General features: G+C 39.2%; 1 protein-coding gene and 1 long non-coding RNA gene across 5 annotated transcripts in view; one reads left to right on the top strand and one right to left on the bottom strand.

The window, feature by feature from the left end:
• The window catches only part of LOC122549083, a 30,162-nt gene extending 20,078 nt beyond the window's left edge, over positions 1-10,084 (top strand). Inside the window, exon 5 of one of the 2 annotated variants that reach the window (XR_006311401.1) lies at positions 9,859-10,084. This is a non-coding gene — a long non-coding RNA (uncharacterized LOC122549083). Of the gene's footprint in view, positions 1-3,821; positions 4,176-9,858 lie in introns of those variants that run through there. The other variant, XR_006311402.1, reaches the window with a different exon arrangement.
• The window catches only part of prkdc (protein kinase, DNA-activated, catalytic subunit), a 247,590-nt gene that overhangs the window by 74,704 nt on the left and 149,506 nt on the right, over positions 1-23,380 (bottom strand). For all 3 annotated transcript variants that reach the window (XM_043688292.1, XM_043688291.1, XM_043688290.1), the window contains 10 exons: positions 18,927-19,051; positions 17,161-17,310; positions 15,361-15,534; positions 9,423-9,521; positions 9,060-9,270; positions 7,747-7,936; positions 6,419-6,625; positions 5,624-5,739; positions 2,828-2,959; positions 1,012-1,191 (listed from right to left, as the gene is read on the bottom strand). In XM_043688292.1, the coding sequence (XP_043544227.1) occupies positions 1,012-1,191; positions 2,828-2,959; positions 5,624-5,739; positions 6,419-6,625; positions 7,747-7,936; positions 9,060-9,270; positions 9,423-9,521; positions 15,361-15,534; positions 17,161-17,310; positions 18,927-19,051 (1,584 nt within the window). The remainder of the gene's footprint in view (positions 1-1,011; positions 1,192-2,827; positions 2,960-5,623; positions 5,740-6,418; positions 6,626-7,746; positions 7,937-9,059; positions 9,271-9,422; positions 9,522-15,360; positions 15,535-17,160; positions 17,311-18,926; positions 19,052-23,380) is intronic.

The following is a 23,380-nucleotide window of genomic DNA, read 5'->3' on the forward strand; positions in this document are numbered from 1 at the left end:
AATGATATGGAATTAGTGCAGAAAAATGACATTGAGGAGACTGACAGCCATGAACTAGAATGACCCTATGTTCCTTCAGGATTCATCTAATTCACAAAATGTTTCCTTTTCCAACCCTTCCTCTTCACTTCAGCCATGTGTCTGGCATTAGCACCCTATTCCTCAGAAACCTACACTTCTCTCTATTCTAACCACAGTCTTATTAAATGGAGGAAGAAGTGGAAGGGGTTAAATGACCCATGTTCCTATTATTTTTCCCTCTTCAATAATAAAAGAAAATGAAAATGTTGCAACGTCCATGTAAAGTCCCACATTCTAATCAATGTCATTCTTCCCAAAATCTAAAGGCTCATATGCCCCAATTGACTGACTTCTGGGGTCTCAACCTCACTTTTACAGCTTCCCCAGCTTTTCTCCACTCTAACATTAAATGATCTTTGAGATCATAATATTCCTATTCAAGCCCTCCAACTCCCTACCTTATTCCTGATAGTCCATACTTCACTTAACCAGTGGTGGCTGATCATTAAGCGACTACATGCTTGATCCCTGAAATTTCTTAATCATCTCTCTCCTCCTTACTACAATCCACATTTTTAAAAATTACTATGGTAATCCGTTCTAGGCCTGTCCATTTTCCTTCTCTCTTGATCCACTTGATTTTTCTTCTTCAACGTAGAACACTTTGAAGCATCTGATTTAAAGTAAGGAGCACTACAGAAATGCTAAATCAGAGAAACTGATACACAATATGAAGAGACAATTATATCAACAAAGCATGCTGTTAAGAGCAATCAGATGGCTAATCAGTTTGGAAATGCAGCTTCTAACCCTATTTTACTGTAATAATAATTTTTTCAAATATTGTAAGCTTTCTCTACCTTTTCACAGTGGAGAATCCATAAAGATTAATTATTTGATTGATAGCAGTTGAAATCTCCCAAATTAGGAATCACAATTGTGATTAGTAAGCTACTAAACTATAACTCCATTAAGCAACAATTTGTTTACCTGAATACAGGTCACAAATGGTGGAAAACACAAAGTTGTAGTATTGAGCAAAAATGTAAAATGCTTCAAGAGCTCTTTTCCAATGCCACTCATTTCAGCAGCTGTTTTAGACTTTCTCACTTCTTCCAGAATTCCAGAAAATAGGGAGCTAAAAAGTTGCTTAGCAAGCGAGTGGTCTTTCTGCAAAACAATTACAAATTTTCATATTACTTTTGTTTTCTTTTAGTTGCTTTCTTTAATGAATCACCTTCACTGCCAAGACCAGCACTTACTGCCCATTCTTAACTGCCTTGAACGGTCCTTGAAAGATTGCTGGGCCATTTCAGAGAGCAGTTAATGCGAATGACATTGTTGTGGGTCTGGAGTCGCATGGTCCAGACCAGGCAAGGATAGCAGATTTCCTTCTAAAAGGGCATCAGTGAACCAGATGGGTTATTAGAGCAATTAGTAATGGTTTCATGGTCTAGGGTAGCTTTCATTAGATTACTTTTCAATGCAAAATTTTAACCCAGGCCCCAAGACATTAGCTTGGGCCCCTGGGTTATTAGTCTATTCACATTACCACTTACAGAGTGCTTCAGAGAATATAACTGGGACACCCGCACCAACCAACCCCACTGCGCCATGGCTGAACACTTCAATTCCCCCTCCCACTCCGCCAAGGACATGCAGGTCCTGGGCCTCCTCCATCGCTAAACTCTAACCACGCGACACCTGGAGGAAGAATGCCTCATCTTCCGACTTGGGACCCTCTAACCACATGGGATCAATGTGGATTTCACCAGTTTCCTCATTTCCCCTCCCCCCACCTTATCCCATGATCCAATCTTCCAACCCGGCACCACCATAATGCCCTGTCCTACATGTCCAGCTTCCTTCCCACCTATCTGCCCCACCCTCCTCTCCAGCCTATCACCATTAGCCCTATCTCCATCTCCCTATTGCACTCTCAGCTACCTTTCTCCAACCCCACTCCCTCTCATTTACTCTCAGCTACCTTTCTCCAACCCCACTCCCTCTCATTTATCTCTCCACCCACTCGGCTCACAAGTCTCATTCCTGATGAAGGGCTCTTGCCCGAAACGGTGATTCTCCTGCTCCTCGGATGCTGCCTGACCTGCTGTGCTTTTCCAGCAACACACTCTCGACTCTGATCTTCAGCATCTGCAGTCCTCACTTTCTCCACATTGCCACTATGCCATGACCTTGCTCAGAAATTTTCTTCCAAATGTACTTAGCTAAGAGTTGACACAGGAATGATGGGCCGGGTGAATTTCTTCAGCTGTATAAATCCCTGGGCTGAATCACTCTATAAACAGCTCTCCTTAAAGTCCTTGGAACTGTCAATATCTCAGCTGCATTCGGCACTCTCAACTCCAGATGAAAACTCAACACAATAGTAGTGCCCGGTGGACTGGATCTGATTGATCTTGTTTTAAAAGTGTAAATAAACCCGAATGCCTAAGATAAATAGAAACTGAAAATCCTTGTTCAACTAGTTTCATTTTGCTAACTATTAGCCACTACTTTTATTCTAAATTTATTTCATAAAACATCTTGACTGTGGTCACTGAAACAGCTTTAGACAAAAGTCAGCTAGCATTTCTGCAGAGATTTATTTGTGGTGTATGCCCCGGGAGTAAATACTAAAGTTAGAAGTGTTCCATATATTCAAATAAAGACATTATTGCACGCATTGCAAGTTAATAGTAATGGTATAGAAAAATGAATTTGTCAAAATAAAATCAGCAAATAGGTGTTAACTAAAATTGACTTATCAATACAAGGTGAAATCTATTAGATCTGGTTTACAAACCTGAGCTACAGCCTGCAGAGGAGCAATTAAACTGCTGAATTTGATCTGAATATCAGGTAGATCACCTACACGATAACATCTGTACAGAGTCACCTGTGCATCACGTTTCTTCAGCTGTTCAGTTTTCATTTCCTGGAAAAATAATAAGTAACATTTAATACAACTACCATGTGAGTTCATCATATCATACCCTAATTATCAAACTTGATTTATACCCAGTTCAAACATTACTTTTTAAGAGATTTACTCTGAAGGGCCAAAGGACCTTTTTCTGTGTTGTTGACCTCTGTGATTCTGATATAAGATGCACCTTTCCAGTGAAGCAAAGACTAAAATGATCAACGTCCATATAATTAAAGGTATCTCTTGATTAATCAGCGAGATTCCTTCGTTATCAAAACTACTCAGCTCCCTTTATCCCTCTTCTTCATACTTGAAAACCTAGGAGGTGAAATTGTTCTCATTAATATTTGTGATTAATTCCTTACTGCAAATGTTTGACTTTCCTCTGCACTCCTTGAATACATTTGGCATTTATTTTAAATAATAATCAAACATCAACTAGCACAGGAATTGATTAATTTCAGCTCCTCAATGTCATATTGCCAGCAATATGAAACATTACCTGAAACACAACAGTCCAATCCAGCAACTTGTAAATTTCTCTTCCTTTGTGAGCAGTGATCCAATTGGAGAGATGACCATTCAATACTATGACCCTGCTCTCACCCCCAAAAATGCCAGTGTTGCAGCAAAGCCAAATAAAATTTATCATTTGAAATCAGGTCTTTTTTGTTCTAAAGATATTCTAGTAAAGTTAAAAGAATAAACCTGCATGCATGAAGAGTAATACACAGGTTGTTCTGGTATGAAAGCAAATTGGCTATAACACAATTGACAAACTGTGGACGCTGTTCGAATAATGCAAACATTCTGCTAAACAGGTATAGCAATTTTCTACAGCAGCAATCTTCTACATTGCTATTTTCTGTAGAGCGAGAAGAACGTTCTGCATCAATGAGCATCATCCTAGCCAAAGAAACACTGGCCTCTCTGCTAGACAAACCAAAGACACAAACACCTGGTAGCACCAGCGCCATCAACAAGTACAGTATCCTCAAACTAATAGACCTGTGCCTCACAACCCACTTCACCTTCAACGACAAGACCTACAAACAAATCAATGGGACACCCATGGGATCACCAATATCAGGATACTTGGCAGAAGCAGTTAATCAGAGGTTAGAACGAACAGCCCTTGCCATGATCCAGCCCAAGTTTTGGGTCCGCTATGTGGATGACACCTTTGTCATCACAAAATGCAACAGATTACAGGAAACCCACAAACACAAACACCATCCTTACCGGTATGAAGTTCACCAAAGAGGAAGCGAACAACATACTCCCCTTCCTAGACGTCATGGTAGAATGCAAAGCCAATGGAGAGCTACAGACCAGCGTCCACAGGAAAGCGACACACACTGACCAGATACTCAACTACAGGAGCAATCATCCCAACACCCACAAATGGAGCTGCATCAGGACATTATTTAAATGAGCCACAGCACACTGCACCACCCAGGAACTAAGAGAAGCCGAGGAAAAACAGTTATACAACGTATTCAGGAACAACAGGCAGCCACAGGATATTCAGGGTAAGCGCAGCCACAGATTCCGTCACAACAGACTTAAACAAGGAGGCACAACACACCCAGAAACTCCAGCCACCCTGCTATTCATTAAAGACATCGCCCACAAACCTACCACCACACTGAAACAGCTCCTGATGAATTTCAAGGACCCTGTACCAACAACCTGCAGAACCAAGGTCATGTACAAAACACCCTGCAAGGACTGCAACAAACATTACATCGGACAGACGGGCAGGAAACTAGCCACCAGGATACATGAGCACCAACCAGCCACCAAAAGACATGACCGACTATCACTAGTATCCATACACATAGATGAAGAGGGACACCAGTTCAACTGGGACAATACATCCGTTCTGGGACAGGCTAAACAAAGACATGCACGGGAATTCCTAGAGGCCTGGCATTCAAACCGGAACTCCATTAACAAACATACCAATATGAACTCCATTTACCAACCTCTCAGAAAAAGAACCAGAAATGATATCACCCACAACAGTCCAAGAGAGATAAATAGCAAGCGGGACAGAACACCAGCACTTCATCAGAGGCTCACTGGTGATGTTACCTAGCAGGGTGTTGAAACGTCGGAGAACAATTCTACCAGCTCAGCGAGCAAACTTACAACAGGAATGCAACTGTCGTGTTGCAGCATAATGACCTGTACATTATACAAGCCAATGTTTTACAGCCCATAGATATGAACTACAATCTTCAAAATAATTTGTGGAATAAGATTATCTCCACTGAAATTTATTTCTATGTTGATATCAGAAAGATATTAAGGTCCATAGTTTCAACAATCATCCTGGCTTTGAGATGCAATTAAAATTAATCTCACCTAATTAGTCTTTTTCTTTGTTTTATGGATAAAAAAGCTTCATAAATATTTTTGTGATAAGTAGATCTTGCTCTAATGTCTGAAAGCACAACAAATGTTTAATGCACTACACTGTGCTGGATTGTTTTATAAGATATGCATTTCAAGAGAATAGCTATTTCTAAGTTTATTCAATAACAGAAAAGGTAGTGCCTGTCGGCAGTGAAGTGACAGCAGTGATGTAATCATATTGAGGTAGCAAAATATCAAGGAAATTACAAAAATTTAAATGATATTTCAAAGAAAAATGTTAAGCAGAATTACCTTAGCCAGATGCTTTTCCTGAATGCTCTTTCTGGCAAAAATGAGGTTCTCTTTCTGTCGATCTTTGAGGAACCTGCGCCTCAGGCGGAGGATGTCTGCTCTCTGATCGGCTACGGCTAAAATTCCAAATATACTATAGTTAACCATTTATGCTATTGCTCACAAGCAGAAAATTGCATTCATCTTCCTGATGCTTCTCAGTTTCACTACTCTTTAAATCTTTGTGTCCCTGTATCATTCTATTTGTTTTTAATTATTTTCCTTTTACTGAACAGGGTTCAGCCTCTCCAGCTTGTTCTACCATTCAATTAGATCACAGCTAATCTGTAATGTAAGTCTACCCACCTGCCTTGTCTCTGTTTACTTTCACACCCGTGATTTGAAAGAAAATTGACATGATGTCCAATGGTAAATGATACCCAAACTTAGACAGCAATTCAAACAAAAAATGAGGAATTAGTTTGGAGATCAGGATATACTATAGAAGAAGCAAGATCAAAGGGAAAAACACCTTCATTCTGTACTTCCCATGAGCGATGTGCAAACACGCCACAGTGACATCTCTGCTGAAAATTGAAGAGACAAGCGTATGAGCCAGATTGCCTGGATAAATGGGGAGGGTTAGTGGCAGGAAAGACTTCCAGCCATAATATCACTCACCAAATCCGAACATGATGATTGATTTGAAGATGATTTACCAGCAGTGTGGCAACTTTATGTAACATGGAAAGCACCAAAAGAGGAACCAATCAACTAATTAGAAACAAGGATGAAGTTAAATTTAATTGACGATACCTTCTGTTTTGGCATCAACTTCATCTCCTGGGATAGCAAGTCTTTTTTGTCCAAAGTCTGGACCTACAGGCTTCATAGCTTTCTGTGACCTCTCACTTCGTTTAGAATATACAAGTAATGAGGAGGATGCAGATTCTGAGAAAGGAAGGGAGTATTCTGCAAAAGTATCCAAACTGCTCCCTGTTAACCAGTTAAAATTCCGTGCACCTAGAAAGGGACATCAAATATTATCAAAAGAATAACAGTCACATTGCACATTTGTAATATATTTTGTTGGACATCATTTCTCAGATAGAATTCCATTATGAGTAAGTTAAAAACTCATAAGAACACAAAAACAGGAAAAGTAGGGCATCTGGACCTCAATTTTGCTTTGCCAATCAATGGAGGTCAGTATGAATTTCTAACTCAAATAACCTTTCTCGTACTGGCCTCATATCTCTTAATTTCTTTGGTATACAACAAACTACCAGTCTGAACAGATTTAATAATGGAGCATCCAAAGACCTCTGCAGTAGAAAATTCCAAAGATCCACTCCATTAAGTGAATAAATTTATCTGAGTCTTAAATGGCTTTCCTCTAGTTTGGAGACCATGAACCCTAGTTCTTGATTGTTTTTTCCTGGGTGACCATTCTCCCAGATTCTACCAAACCCTTTTAGAATTTTACAAGACTCAATTAGATCACTTTTCATGTTTCTCAATCCTAGAAAATATAGACACAGTCCACTCCATTCAAACTGTCCTTATGGGACAATCCCTATTACCCCAGGATTCTGATCAATGAAACTTTGTTACTTTGCCTCCAAGGAAATTTCTTAGTAGAATATACTTTTTTCAGTAAGGAGAACAAAACTATAGACAGTATTTCAAAAGTCAACAATTTTGTACAGGGTCTGCTAAGTTCAAATGTTGAGAAAATAAGTTAAAAAGACATTGGTTTTTAAACCTTATGAAAAGTGAAATAGTCAACTGGACCACCTTAGTCACAGTTTTTAGGCACAATGATATCCTGGCAAGGTGGGAATTTATTGCCAATTTAGTTTCTCTGAGAAAATAGGCTTGAGCTAACAGAGTAGCTTATTAACAGTTAAGTCAACCACATTGGTGAGGGGCTGAAGTCACATGTAGACCATTGGCCAGTTCCTTTCTTTCCCTGTCATTCAGAACACTAATTAACAAATCGTGTTTTTACAACAGTTATATATTCACTTTTACTGAAAGCATCTACGTTTTTCAAATTTTTTGGTGGTGAGATTTAATGCTACTTTTTTTTGTATTATAGCCAGTCTCTCAAAATAAAATGTTATTAAACAAGAGTAATGTACCAGAATTCTGAGTTGGTGTAAATTCATAATGGGTTAGGGTGGCCCTAATCTGGCCACCGATTGTGTTTTGATCTGCAGCTGATGCTTCTTGTGATGACCTTTTAATACTGCCTGCTGAAGCTTGAGTTTCCACAAACAAAGGAGTAAGAATCCTACTGCGTTGATGCCAACTTGAATCAATGGAATAATCCTAGAAAAAAATGAGTACAGATTGCAGAACAGTAAGATGCAATAAGTAACACTTGTAAAGTGAGATAAAAATTTAAACTTGAACTCCGTTCCCCAAGAAATGATGATTTTGGACAACATTTCTGAAAATATATAAGACAGTAACTTTAGGAGCAGTGGGGTCAGCTGCAAAACTCCATGTAATCATGTGACAGTAAAAGGTTGAACTAATGTACCATAGGTTTTAGAATGATCTTCAGGAAGACATGCAGGTGGTCCACTAAGTTCTTCTAATGAAGTAGGGTGTCGTGGATTTCTTGTAACATAACAGTAACACGAGACAAAATAAAACATCTAATCCCAGTACATTTGGGCAGAATTACTTTTTTAAAAATGTAATCAAACTTTATCAAAAATGCTGAACTGATTGACGAGTGATACGCAAATGAAAAATGGATAGCAATTAATTTATCCATGCCCACATCACTCTATACACAGAAAATAAAAAGAAACTGGCATTTTAAAAATATTTTTCTGAGTTTACGACTAAAATTAAACTGCAGATGTTAGAGATCGGAAATGAATTTGCTGGCAAAACTCATCAGAACATTAGAGTCACTGGACTCTAAACATTAACTCTGCTTTCTTCCCACAGATGCTGCCAGACCTGCTGAGTTTTGCCAGCAATTTTTATTTTTGTTTGAGTTTATAACATAGGTTAATTTTTAAGTCTATGGAGTTTTTGTTTATGGTAGTAATAATGCATTTATACAGTCGGTTCTGTTATAACATGTGTTTCTTTAACACAAATTGGCTCTAATATAATTGAAGAATTTAGATTATTATTTGTAGAACATGAATTTTCCTTACCTGTACTGGCTCTAATATAATTGAAGAATTTAAATGATTATTTGTGGAACGTGAACTTTCCTCACCTGCATTGGCTATAAAGTGATTCTGGTCCCATTGGTTTAAATGGTGCTGCTATTACGTGATTTTCTTATAATGTGGAATCACATGGGAATAGAACAATCACATTACATCAGAACAGACTGTAGTCTTCAAAAAAATTCAATTACATCTATATCTATAAAATTACAGATGAACAGCTAAAGTAACACAGCAAACAAGCCTCTTTTATTTACTTGAAATTTGCATTCAGATAGAGGATACTCAAACATCTCACGGCTATAGTCAGGGCTGCGACTCGTCATTTCCAGTAGCACATTGGTGGCTATACTGAGATATTGGGTCTCTATCTTATTGCAGTATAATGATCCAAGACTGGCCAACATTCTGTCCAGGGTGCCTGTTGGAAGTCTGTTTTCATGACTCCAAAAGTTTCTAACACACAATCTGAAAAGAAAGCACTCACATCAAAAAAATCTTGTTTTTCAAAAAATAATCATTACTTAAAAAATTATTACTATTACTGACAACATTCTACAGGATCATTATGAAAGATTCAACTCCCTTCCAAGTTAATTAGTGACTAATCAGTTACGTACTGTAGTGCAGGATTTTCATCAGTCAATCCCTGAAGTAATGCATCACTTGTTTCTGTGTATATTTCTTTGGAGTCAGGATCAGATTGACTTTCTGGGTCTCTGTAGAGAAGGATTAAGATTTACTGCATTTGTATCAAGATACAGCAATAAATGAAACATTTTCTTCCCACTGACTTTCATGAGTATATGAGTACAGTGAAAAGTGTACAAAGTTACTATTCACTGTGCATCTTTGATAGAAAAATGTCTCAGCACAAAATCTTAGGTATAAATTAGAAAAAAGAAATAAAATTAAAATTTCAGCATTAACTTGGGAGAATATTTTCTCAGCTCAAAACTGTGTTTTCATTCACACATTTGAATATATTGAGTTTAACTATTTTTTGTTCCGGAGCATCAAGAATTTCAACTGATTTATTTTTTCTGATTAACACAGGAAAGCAACACAAAGGTGAGAAATTGTCACTTGACACATCAAACTTGCCTATTTTACACTTGACTGAAGACAAAAAAAAAATGCAGATGCTGGGAGCAGGAGGCTGGAAGAACACAGCAGGCCAGGCAGCATCAGGAGATGGAGAAGTCAATGTTTCAGGTGTAACCCTTATTTAGGACTTGACAGCTAACATCACCCATGTTATTTTATTAAATCTGCTTTAAATCCACTTTTTGTTAATTATAATTTAATTGATGTGCTCCTGGTCAATCTGATTTACTATGAAATATTACTCTGGGTTCATTAGTTCAAATTATTCATTTATGGGGTTATCGGTATCCATACATTTCACAACCTTTCAATACATGTTCCTATTGAATCCTGGTGCCTTGGAGCATAAGCAGCATGATAATGTTTTATTACTCCTGCAAACACTGTGTGATGAGGCACTTCAACATTCATTAAATAAGAATAGAAAATACTGAAAATAATCTACAAATCTGGCAGCATCAGTGGAGGCAAAAATAAAGTTAACGTTTCTGGTCAATAATGTGTCAATGAAAACAGTTCCGATGAAACAATAACTGTTTCTCTCTTCATAGATGCTCCCTTGGTGAGTATTTCCAGTAATTTCTGTTTTTATTTTAGATTTCCAGCACTTGTGGTATTTTGTCTATGTACCTCAACATTCTCTTGGTTTATTTCAATTACTACTCTACATTATTAATTACACTGAAACACACCATGGGCTAGATTTTACATTCCATTCGTAACAGGAAAGGAGAAGGTGAACTCTTAAAGTGTGTGTCATTGGCTGTAGACCCTTCTTTTCTACGCGCATTAGGCTGCCTGCCAGTGACCTAATTGAGGCCTGTAAGAGTGCAGTTAATATGAACCAAAAGGACGATAGTGTAGAACTTGACAAGTGCTTTAGGTTGGTGAATGGGCTAATAAGTGGCAGTTGAAATTTAATGCAGTAAAGAGTTTTTAAGTGATTCATTTTGGTTCAAAGAACATAGAGAATATAGAATACAGTGTATAATTCTAAAGGGTTGCAGGAGTACTGGATGTCTATGTGTAAAGATTATTGGACGTGGTAGGACAGGGACAACAGTTAATAAAGCATACAGTATCCAAGTTTTAAGAACAGGAACACAGAGTACAAAAGCAACAAAGTAATGTTAAACTTGGTGTGGTCTCTACCTTGGAGAACCATAATTTGGCAAGCACGTGAAGACATTACAAAGAGTGCAGACGAGATTTTAAAAGTTAGCAGCTGGCATAGCTGTGGCGCATCTGAGACTGAGGGTTACATGGATAACATGTTAATAGATACGGTCCCTCAGTACCTTAAGAGAATGCCAGGAGATAGGTAATGGGAGATGAGCAAGCAGTCAAAAAGGACTTTAGCAGATTGTACAGGAGCTCCCTGAGTGTATCCTGCAATCCATCAGGTTTTAGTTCTGAACACAGATAAGTGTGATAGTTCGTTGGGGATGAGCAGAAAAAAGTATGCTTATGACAGGACTTACACAATTAACGATATGGCCCTGGCGATGTGTTGCCGAACAAAGTGACCTTGGAGTGCAAGTGCATGGTTCACTGAAAGTGGAGTTGCAGGTAGAGAGGATGGTAAAGAAGGAGATTATTTGGATAAGTTTTCTGCACTTAAAGTTAACAAGGCACCGGGACTGAATGAGATGTATCAAGGATAGAGAAATGTGAGAATGTAAACTATAGAGGTGCTGGCCATAACTTTTCAGTCTTCTGTAACTCAGGGATGCTGCCAGATAGTTGGAGAACTGCACAAGTCATGTTCTTGTTCAAAACAATTATGCAAAGATAAGCCAACCAACTAGAGATCAATCAGTTTGGCTTTGGTGGTTTCAAAACTTGACAAATAAGTGTTAGTTACTATTAGTAAGCACAGACTTCTTAAAGGAAAATCAGGATTAACTAACTTAATGGAGTATTTTGAAGAGATAACAAACAAGCTTGATGAGGACAATGATGTTAATGTTGCGTGCATGGACTTAAAATGCATTTAATTGAGAACTGCACAACAGGTTCATTGACAAAGTCACAGAGCTCATGGAATAAAATGGGTAGTAGCAATGTGGATACAAGGTTGACTAGCATAATGATTACAGGATGTATTTTGGGCCAGAGAAGATCGATGTTAGGACATTTATGTTTCCTAAGTAATGATCTAGTTTTGCTGTAAAGAGCACAGTTTCAGAATTTGTAAATGATACAACACTTAGAAGCAGTGCAAACAGACAATTTTCTACACTGAGTGGTCAGGTGGTTAAGTTAACGTGGAGAAGTGTGCGATAATATATTTCAATAGGAAGAACATGAAAGATAATATAAAAAAAAGAGATGGTACAACTCGAAAGTGTGTACAGAACAGAAGGACATGACTGTGTTTGTACATAAGGTACGAATGATGACTGGACAGGTTGACAGAGCAGTTAATAATTGAATTTAATTTATTGTCACGTGTACCAAGGCACAGTGAAAACCTTTGTCTTGCAAGCAATACAGACAGATCACATAGTTAATAGCATAGATAAGCAAACAATAGGTAAACAGCAGCAAAACAAAAACACATTTACAGGCGAATGCTAAGAGTTTGAGAGTCCATTCAGTATTCTAACAACAGTAAGGTAGAAACTGTTTCGAAACCAGCTGGTGCATGTGTTCAGGCTTCTGTACCTTCTCCCTGATGGTGGAGGTTGTCGAAAAGCATTGCCAGGGTGGGATGGATCTTTGAGAATGCTTGCAGCCTTTCCTTGACAGTGGGCCTGGTAGATGGATTCTATAGATGGGAGGTTGGCCTTTGTGATTGTCTGGGCCAAGTTCACCACTCTCTGTAACCGGCTCCGATCTTGAATAGTACAGTTGCCATACTAGGTAGTGATACGTCCAGACAGAATGCTCTCGATGGCGCACCTATAAAAGTTGGCAAGGGTTTTGCCGTCATGCCAAATTTCCTCAACTGCCTGAGGAAGAAGAGACGTTGTCAGGCATTTGTAACCAGTGCGTCCACATGAAGAGTCCGAGGAAGCTTGTTGTTGATGACCACTCCCAGGAGCTTAACACTCTCCACTCATTCCACCTCTGTGCTGTGTAGGGGGGCATGAGTAACATCGCGCCAAAGGTCAATAATTCGTTCCTTGGTTTTGCCGGCATTGAGAGTTAGGTTGTTCTCAGTGCACCATTTTTCCAGGCGTTCCACCTCCCGTCTGTAGTCTGTTTCGTTGCCACCTGAGATTTGACTAACTATGGTGCTGTCATCAGCGAACTTGTACATGGCATTAGTGTGGTATTTGGCGATGCAGTCATGGGTATACAGTTGAGTACAGTAGGGGGCTGAGTACGCACCACTGGGGGGGCTCCAGTGTTGACTGTTAGTGAGAATGAAATATTGTCCCCAGTCTTCACTGTGGCCTGTGGGTCAGGAAACTGAGGATCCAGTTGCAGAGAGTGGGACTTAGTCAGAGATCACTAAGTTTAGTAATCAGTTTCGAGGGGATAACAGTGTTGAAGGCTGAACTGTAGTCAATGAGTAGGATTCTTACGTAGCTGTTCTTGGTGTCAAGATGTTGTAGGGAGGAGTGAAGGACAAGTGATATGGCATCTGACGTGAATCTATTAATCCAATAGGCAAACTGGAGTTGGTCAAGAGTAGTGAGGAGACTAGAGTTGATTAATGCCATGACTGGCCTTTCAAAGCATTTCATGATCACTGAAGTTAGGGCCACTGGGCGGTAGTCATTGAGACATGTTGCATGAGCCTGCTTAGGCACATGGATGATGTTGGCCCTCTTGAAACAGGGACAGTGGCCGGCTGCAGGGAGAGGTTGAAGATGTCCAAGAAGACCTCTGCTAGTTGATCTGCACACATTCTGTGCCCAGCCTGGTACTCTGTCTGGGTCCCATAGCTTTCCTTGGATTCATACGAAGGAAAACTGATCTGACCTCTGATGCAGTGACTATTGGGATAGGTTCGTCAGCATTTGTCAGAATAGGTGTTAGCTCTCCACCGAAATCTGCTCAAAGTGAGCATAGAAGGCGTTGAGACGATCTGGGAGGGATGTGTCATCGTCTGCTATCTTGCACTCCCTCTTTTTAGAGCCTGTGATGTCATTCAGTCCTTGCCATAATCACCATAATAAAGTGAAAGATATCTTAAGTTTTATTAATAGAGGCACAGATTAGAGAAGCAAGGAGGTTATGATGAATTTACGTAAGACATTAGTTCGCCCTCAGCTAGAGTATCACATCCAGTTGAAGGCAATGTACTTTAAGAAGGATGTAAAAGCACTGGAAAGTGGAGAGGAAGTTTAATGAGGAATTTGAATTCTGAAGACCAATTGAAGAAACTAGAACTGCTCTAGATATCAAGACAAAATCTAAATCAAGATTTCCCGGAATGTCACATCTCTTGTTTGGGTGAACATTTCAGCCAAGCCAAAACAAAGGAATAGTAGCCAAGATGTCTACCTCATTCAGTTCTTAACAAAGAAAACCAGTGAAGCAGCTTCTGCTTGGCTTAATGCTAATATATCCACAGTTGTCTGCCACAAAACTCTAAACGAGTACATCAAAATCCACCTCATTAGCTGACTGACTATGCTGAAAACTTTCAAATTCCAATCTTTGATCTTTTTTCTCAGCCTTATGTTTAAAAACTCTTTGCACATTTTCTTGTTTAGATGTTTTAGTGTGTACTGAACATTGCATAAAAACAGGATGTGTTGAAACTCTCATGTATTTCACACACTTTGTCATCAGACCAAATTAAGGATATTTCTTTTAAATCAGCAAGTGTTGCGAAACATGATCATGCTATTGTTAATTATCTGCGATCGATAGGAGTGGAAGAGTGCAAGAAGACTTACAACAGCTTGTCTCTTCCCCTCTCATACATACAAACAAGTAGCAAAAGTTTGCAATAATATACATAACTTATAAACAGAAAATGAAATTACAAGTATGAAAAGTGCAGACATTTCCAACCCCAACATTGATGTAAGACTCAGCAGCGGGTCCAGAGAGGGGTGTAAAGGTCATTTAGGGAAACATCTTGCAGGCCTTTCCAATTATAACTGACCAATCATATGGGCATGGTCAGTGAGTTTAATGACTTTGGTGTATAAATGTTTACTCTTGCTGAGTATACTGACCAGAATGTGAAATAATGCAAAATAGATATAAACTGGAAGAATGGTATTACATTGACAAATACAGACATCTAAATTAAGTGTAACCCGTTAATCAGCAAATTACATCATTATAAAAACAAATGTGCAAAAAAAGAAATAAAATATAAAAAAATTATTGAAATACAACAAATCTCAGTATATTCAACTGAATGCTTCCTTCAGTCAAGTTAGTTTATAAAGGGGCTGAAGTACCTCCATAAAGATTAATCATTCCTCCTAAACTGTCTAGATTTTTTAAATCATGAAATCATTTTTGTTCTTAATTCCATACCTGTAATTGTCATATATCCACATTAGAATATCATACATTCTCTCTCGGCAAATGGGAGATGGATGAGAAATGAAAGCCACCACCGAATGTAGCAGCTCTTTCAGTTCTGCTGACTTCAACTTGTCTTTAATCCTATATATAATGTCCAAACAAACCCTCTGTCGGTCTTCATCCCTTATAAGAGAAACAGATTAACATGCTGTAACATTTTTATGGAAATCACTATGCAAAATCTTTGAACTCAGGCAGACCGTTCAGTAACTGAGGGACACCATGACCAAACACAATATGTAGTCACCAGCTGTCTGCACACTCTGAAGGCGCAATCTGGGTCTGAAAACCTAGCAAATTTTCTAATTCTCCTCTAAGGATGAAGTGCTTCTCCAATTGTATTAGCCGGGATCAGCAAATTCAACATGGACTGGAGATCCATTCTGTTCTGAAATATGGTCATATTGGACTTGAAATATTTGCAACTTGAAATTCTGCTTCACTCTCCACAGATACTGTGGGACATGCTGAATTTCTTGTTTATATTACCAAGAGATCCACCTATCTGGCTTGGATCGATTTCCCTCTGGGTGGCACATACACCACAAAGGTACCAGGATACATTTCCATTATATTTAAACAATTATATTTACCCTTCATGAATCACAACAGAAGTCTCAATACCCCACAATGATACTGAAGTACATCCAGGTCTTCCTTTTCAGTTGCATAACATTTTATAAAAACAAAACAATGTTCTTCAAAACAAAAATAGAGGTGGTTACAATTACAACATTTAAAAGACATTTGGATGATACATGAATATGAAAGGTTTGGAGTGATATGGACCAAAAGCAGGCAAACGGGACTCGTTAAGTTTGGGATAACTTGTTGGCTTGGACGTGTAGGACTAAAGGGTATACTTCAGTGCTGTATAACGCTTATGAAAAATAAAACTTATTGAACTTTGAAGTTAAGATTTACATATAGAAAACACGATGCCGTTTCTACTTAGTAAGCAAGTGGGAATCTATTTCAAATGGTCAATGATATCAAAAGTAAGCATGTACACACAGCATACTTGTAAAACATCTGAAAAATGTTGGCATCTGAGTTGTCAAAGTTCAATGAGGGTTAACTCCACAACAGAGAGTGCCTGCAAGATAAAACATTGGCAATACCTATGTGGCATGCATTGATAGGCACGTGAACAAACTTGAACCATTCCACCATGCAATATATCCAAAGAAATTTTGAAATAAACAGGCTTGCATTTATTTAAAGCATTTCACGGTCATCAGTTGTCTCAAAATACTTTACAGTCAGTCAAGTACTTTTGTAGTGCAGTCATTATTACAATATGGAAACATACTGTCTGGGGAAACAATATGTAATGCAGACAATGTGGCAATGCAGTGAATGTGTTAATGCAGGACAACATGCTACGTAAGTATAACATGGGTTAAGATTAAGAACTACCCACTGGCAGTCTGCAACCATAATAAAACTTTGAGAAGAAAACGTCTATAGTACTGCGTACTTTGGTCCTAACAGAGAGGGATAAACCAAAGTTATTCTGAGCCATTCTTATGTAATTCCTTGCACTGGTTTAAAAGTTACATTAATGGAGGCAGGGGACACATTAACCAGCTGGGGAAGACCAGCACAAATTTAGTGAACTGGAAAAAAGTGAAAATGCATTTGTGCTAGAATATTAGAAAAAGAGAACATAACTTAAATTTAATTAATACTGTAAGAAACAGAAAATAGATTTTCATATCACCTAACCAAGATAGTTCACCTACTCACCTATGACTCATGATCTGAGTAAAATCCTTGCTCTTCAGTTGAATATGGATGTCAGGGATTTCCTCTGCCCTATACATCACTACCTCGAGGCAGTGCGTTTTTAGAATGCCATATAGCTTTGGCATTAGGAAAAATACAGCATTCATAAACCTTGAAAACAAGTAATCACAAAGCACTTTAGAACTTCAATTGTTAGTACAAAATTCAATGTCCATTTAAAATTGCCATTACACTGATTGACAAAACAAAATTAGTGTTTCACCATGTTGTAATCAGACAGACATGATTAGCAAGAGATTAATTCAGATTTCCAGATGACTGCCACAAGGTTGCATAATTCCCTTTTAACTAAATGATCAGTAATCAGACAAATATCAGAAATAAGACCTTACAACTCTTTCTCCATTTAAAATTTTGAAATCTATCAGTAGCATTGACTTTTAGCACTGCTTAGTGGGAGTCCTCTACTATTTCGGAAATAACCCAGAATAACTAAATTACGACCAATATTACAGGAAGAAAAAGCATTCCATCTATTTATTCACTGAACATAAGAGCATGGAGTAACATGCCTCAGGTGGCAGTAAATCGGAAAGGTTGATCAAGGGCCTTCCGGCCCAGAAATTATTTTCTGCAGAGATGGGATGGTAGCAGGGCTCTGTTACACCAACACCCTGACTGACTGTTACCTTCCCATCTACAAGTCCACCATCTCCAGATATAGAAAATTCCATCCATCCGCTGCAAATGCATAGAAACCTGTGAAATTATGCTGTTCTTGCTAAGAAAATAAAATTAAGGTGACACTTTTTATCCCATTCAACTAACTTTCATCCAAATCTCGCCAGAGACCTGAGCATTTTCCTGTGCAATCTTTCTAATTCTGATAGATAAAGCAACTAACTGAGCCTTGCATAAAATCAGTGCTGACCAAATTTAATCCTCACGAAGTCAGCACTAAATTTACAGCAATTAAAACCACAGTGGGATTTGATTTTATTGTAAGCGTTGCTAACGGTCTAATGATTTAGTAAGGTATTACATTTCTCAGGGCCTTTCAATTATTAGCTTATTGAAACATTGCTGGATTACAGTCCATAACTCTTTGGAAGTCCATGGACAATGTAATGTTCAGCTGTGATATTGCCTCCAAGTCAGAAGGTTGTGGGCTTATGTCTCACTGTAGAGGATGAAGCCTAACAGGTCTAAGACTCCCATTTGAATAGAATTTTAGAGGACTCCACAACTTTCAAACAATTTGACAAATGGCAATCTCACTCAGAATATGCTGGCATAGTTAAGGATGCTATTCAGGAGCTATGATTGAGGAATACTATGGTGAAGATACAGCAATGTAAAGGGAACCTTACTCTGAATTCTTTTACGCCTTTTATCTGGAAATGCTATATACTGTCAATGGAATTCAGAAGTAGAAACATTCTGACACACTTTGCAGTTTAATGGATGCAAAATGAGTCTAAAACTTGAAATGGCAATAGAAACAAGTTTTCCACTTGCTTCTAGCATTAACTTATTCAAATCTTCAAAACTTCAAAACAAAAGATCGAATAAAACCAAAGTATTTCAAGTGGGCTACCTAGTTCAGCTCAGAGCCTAGTTCAGCATTCATGCCTATGAAGTCAATTTACCATTCAATTTAAAATAACTGGAACAATTGAGTTGCTACACTTGTTTCTCTGAATCCGGAAAGGAGTATCCATGTTGCGAGGTTGTGAAGAGATGCATTACAAGTTTTTAACCATTACCTGTCAGCAAAAGGTGGAAAATGCTTCACAATCTTGCTCAAACACACAATAAACTTGTCCTCCTTTGTGTTGTGAAGTTGTTGTAATTCCTTGACAACCAAATCATGAACTGCACAATCCATTGGCTGCAAGATAAAAATACAATCAAAACATTAAACTCCACAGAATTGTAAATCAAAAGCTGGACAAAGAAAATTACAATAACTACACTGCTTCTCTAGGAAAAAAAAGTAGAAAATTACAGAAAAGGAACAACTTCAAAACTGTAATAACTGGACAAAATGCTGCGAATACTGAAAATGCTGGAAATAGTCAGCAGGTCTGGCAGCAATATGAAGATAGAAAAACAAAGACTGATAACTTTTCACCTGAACTATACCTGACTTAACGACATGCTCAGTAAGGAATTCGGGAATCTTTGCTTTGAGATTCTTGTCGAGTTATTTACTGTGTTTGGGTGGCTACTGTTCCTTTAACTTCTTTTGAAAAGCAAGTATTTCTGGATTATTAAGAGCTGACGAGCAATGGGAATAGTATTCAAACTCCTGACAGGCTACTATTTTCAGGGCATTTTACTTAAATTCTTAGTTTAGCATTGACAATAACACCATGATACATAGGAGATAATTGGTTCAAAAGGAGAAAGATGTCTACACTTTAATGGTGACAAATTAAAAGATGTGCAACTCTCATGGTGGAAATGCAAGACAATTCATTCATATATTTAAAATTATGAGTAGCACAGTGGCTCAGTTGTTAGGGACTAGAGCTCTATTCCACCTTTGAGTAACTGTGTGGAAATTGTTGAAACTTTATTGCTGGAACAGCACAGCAGGTCAGGCAGCATCCAGGGAACAGGAGATTCGACGTTTCGGGCACAGGCCCTTCTTCCTGAAGAAGGGCCTGTGCCCGAAACGTCGAATCTCCTGTTCCCTGGATGCTGCCTGACCTGCTGTGCTGTTCCAGCAATAAAGTTTCAACTTTGATCTCCAGCATCTGCAGACCTCACTTTATCCACTGTGTGGAAATTGCATGTTCATACCGTGTCTGTATGGGTTTCTACTGGGTGCTCCAGTTTCTTCGCACAGTCCAAGATGTGCAGGTTAGGTAGATCAGCCATGCTAAATTGCCCTGTAGTGTCCAGGGACGCGCAGGCTAGGTAGATTAGCCACTGTGAATGTGGGATTGTAGGCCACAGTGCAGGGTCTGGGTGGGGTCATCTTCAGAGGATCAGCACAGACTTGATGGTCTGAATTGCCTCATTTTACACTGTAGGGATTCTCTGATTCTATGTCCCCACAGTGTAACGGGGAATCGAATTTCATTTTAACCAATGCAGTGTAGGCTTCCTTATGATCAGGGAACTGAGCAATAAAATGTTTACGAGAAGGTAAACTTTCTTTTTACAGCATTTCTTATAGGACAGGAGGAACAGCAATGCTTCCACCAAACCCTTAACCCCATCTCCATACCCAAAGCTTCAGCTTTTCCTCTGCCAAGTGCAGCCTCTGAACAGGTTAGGTGAGTGGTCAGATGCATGGCAGATGCAGTTTAATGTGGATAAATGTATGGTTATCCAGTTTGGTGGCAAGAACAGGAAGGCAGATTACTACCTAAATGTAATCAATTTAGGTAAAGAGGCAGTACAAAGAGATCTGGGTGTTCTTGTACACTATTCTGCATTAGTGGTGCTGGAAGAGCACAGCAGTTCAGGCAGCATCCAAGGAGCAGCGAAATCGACGTTTCGGGCATTTTATTCCTCATGAAGGGCTTTTGCCCTTGGATGTTGCCTGAACTGCTGTGTTCTTCCAGCACCACTAATCCAGAATCTGGTTTCCAGCATCTGCAGTCATTGTTTTTACCACGTTCTTGTACACTAGTCAATGAAGGTAAGCATGCAGGTACAGCAGGTAGTGAAGAGTCTCCAAATTTGAGGAAAGACATTCTGGCTATTGAGGGAGTGCAGCGTAGGTTCACGAGGTCAATTCCTGGAATGGCAGGACTACCTTACGCTGAAAGACTGGAGCAACTGGGCTTGTATACCCTTGAGTTTAGAAGACTGAGAGGGGATCTGATTGAAACATAAGATTATTAAATGTTTGGACACTCTGGAGGCAGGAAACATGTTTCCGCTGATGGGAGAGTGCCGAACCAGAGGACACAGCTTAAAAATATGGAGTAGACCATTTAGGACAGAAATGAGGACAAACCTCTTCAGCCAGAGAGTGGTGGCTGTGTGGAATGCTCAGGCCCAGAGGGCAGTGGAGGCCCAGTCGCTGGATTCATTTAAGAAAGAGTTGGATAGAGCTCTCAAGGATAGTGGAATCAAGGGTTATGGAGAAAAGGTAGGAACAGGATACTGATTAAGGATGATCAGGCATGATCATATTGAATGGTGGTGCAGGCTCGAAGGGCAGAATGGCCTACTCCTGCACCTATTGTCTATTGTCTTTTCCCCCCCATATGTTGCAATCTCCATCTCCCCCAATACTCAGATCTCTCACTATCTTCCTTTCATAATGGGCTCCCTCCCTAACATCTAGATCCAAAACCTCACTGCTCATTCATCTCTTGCTTGATACAGATGCGACCATTCTTGCCCATCAGCTAGTCAGCCTGCCAACATTGCCAATACTCGGCCAGAATTTGGAAAGCAAATGTTACAACAAGGTCCTGTGTCAAAAACAACAAGAATTCTAAATTCCCTGATATGTAAGGCGTTCTTCCAAACCCTCATTCGGGAATCAACCCAATTTTCACCATACACTGTCCTTATCAATATTAGGGCTATTGTGTTGTAAGGAAAAGAGAGAGAGAGAGAGAGAGAGAGATCAAGCCTTCCAATTTTGAGTTTAAGGAACACATTAAATTTTGTCTTTCCAGAACTAAAGGATCAGCTGAAGCTGGTCACAAAAATGCAACATAAAATTCCTGATAAAATAAGAACAATAAAATCCCATTTTGTTGACATTGTTACAATTGTCAACAGTAGAAAAGACTCCCAACTCAAAGCACATGCAATTTGACTGTTCTTCTTCGGCAGTATCTTGTGGTTGAGGGCGACTTACTTGCAAACAAAAAATGAATTTTAAGGTGACTGAAGAGTCCAGTGCACAGTCTGTCACCGATGTGGCAGACACCACCCCGATGGTGAACTTTGAGAGGGTATGAGTGAGTCTGTGTAGGAGGGACTGAGTCTATGAGTGAGGTTTGAGTGAGTTTCTGAGAGATTGAACTTATGAGGGAGGGAGGGAGGCAGTAAGTCTGCAAAGGAGTGAGTAACTCTGAGGAGCTGTGTGGGTGATTCTGGGAGGGAGGTAAATTAGTCTGTGAGGAAGGAGTGAGTGAATGTGAGGAAGGGAGGGAGTAGGTAAGGGACAGAATGAGTGATAGGGTCTATGACGGAGGAAATGAATCTGAGGGAGGGATGAGTGAATCAGGGAGGAATGAGTGATAGAGTCTGTGCAGGAGAATGTGAAAGAACTTGTGCAGATGGAAGTAGTAAAAAAAAGTCTATGAGGGAGGGAGGCAAGGACTGACAGAGTCTGAGAGGGAAGGAGTGAGAGATTTTGAAGAAGTGAATCTGTGAAGGTGAGAGTCGATGAAAGAGAGATTTTGCAACTGTGAGACTGACAGACAGCCAGACACACACAAACCCTCGCCATCTCTTCCTGTTCTCTCCACAAAATACAATTCACAAAACAGGCTGGAAGGCAGCCCTCTTGCAAAGCCCACTTTTGTACTAATTCTGCCAAGACCAGCTCACAGTATGTGTCATGAGAAGCAAAAGCAAGGTCAACGTTCATTAAACTTAAATCTTTAGTGCTTCCTTGATCCACACATCTTGTTATTGACGAACAGGACTTGGGACCTAGTCCGTCTCTCTTTAGCTCTGCTTCCGAAGTGAAAAGGCAGTTAAAGTTTTATGATAAAATATGTTGTGAAGAGGTCAGTGTTGGACTGGGGTAGACAAAGTTAAAAACCACACAACACTAACCTGGGGTTGTGTGATTTTTAACTTTGATAAAGTATCTTGCAGAGCTCTCTTAACGATCTTTTTTATCACTTACCTTCTTGAAATCCACATATAAAACTTGCTCATGAGCACCTTGGGGAGAGAAAAAAATTGAAATTTGGCCCATCCCACGTGAAGTTGGGAGTAGGGTGAGGAATGGAGGTTGGCAGTGAAATCCCCTCAGAGGCTGCAAGACATTAGGTAACTGCCCTGAAGCAACTCCAATGTATAATTCCAGACTTTATCAATACAAGATACAAAAAATGTCGCAAGTAGAAAAGTGTCAGAAATCTCTCCCTTCTCCATATTTACTGAGAAAATAACTATCAATCCATGAATACCTAGTTTTATATGAAAATATTTTATATTCTTAGTAACAGTCGAATAGGTGAGCCATCAGGGCATCATATTCTAGTTACTGGCTGGTCCCAATAGTTCC

The sequence above is a fragment of the Chiloscyllium plagiosum genome, chromosome 4 (assembly GCF_004010195.1).
Source record: "Chiloscyllium plagiosum isolate BGI_BamShark_2017 chromosome 4, ASM401019v2, whole genome shotgun sequence".
Lineage (NCBI taxonomy): Eukaryota > Metazoa > Chordata > Chondrichthyes > Orectolobiformes > Hemiscylliidae > Chiloscyllium > Chiloscyllium plagiosum.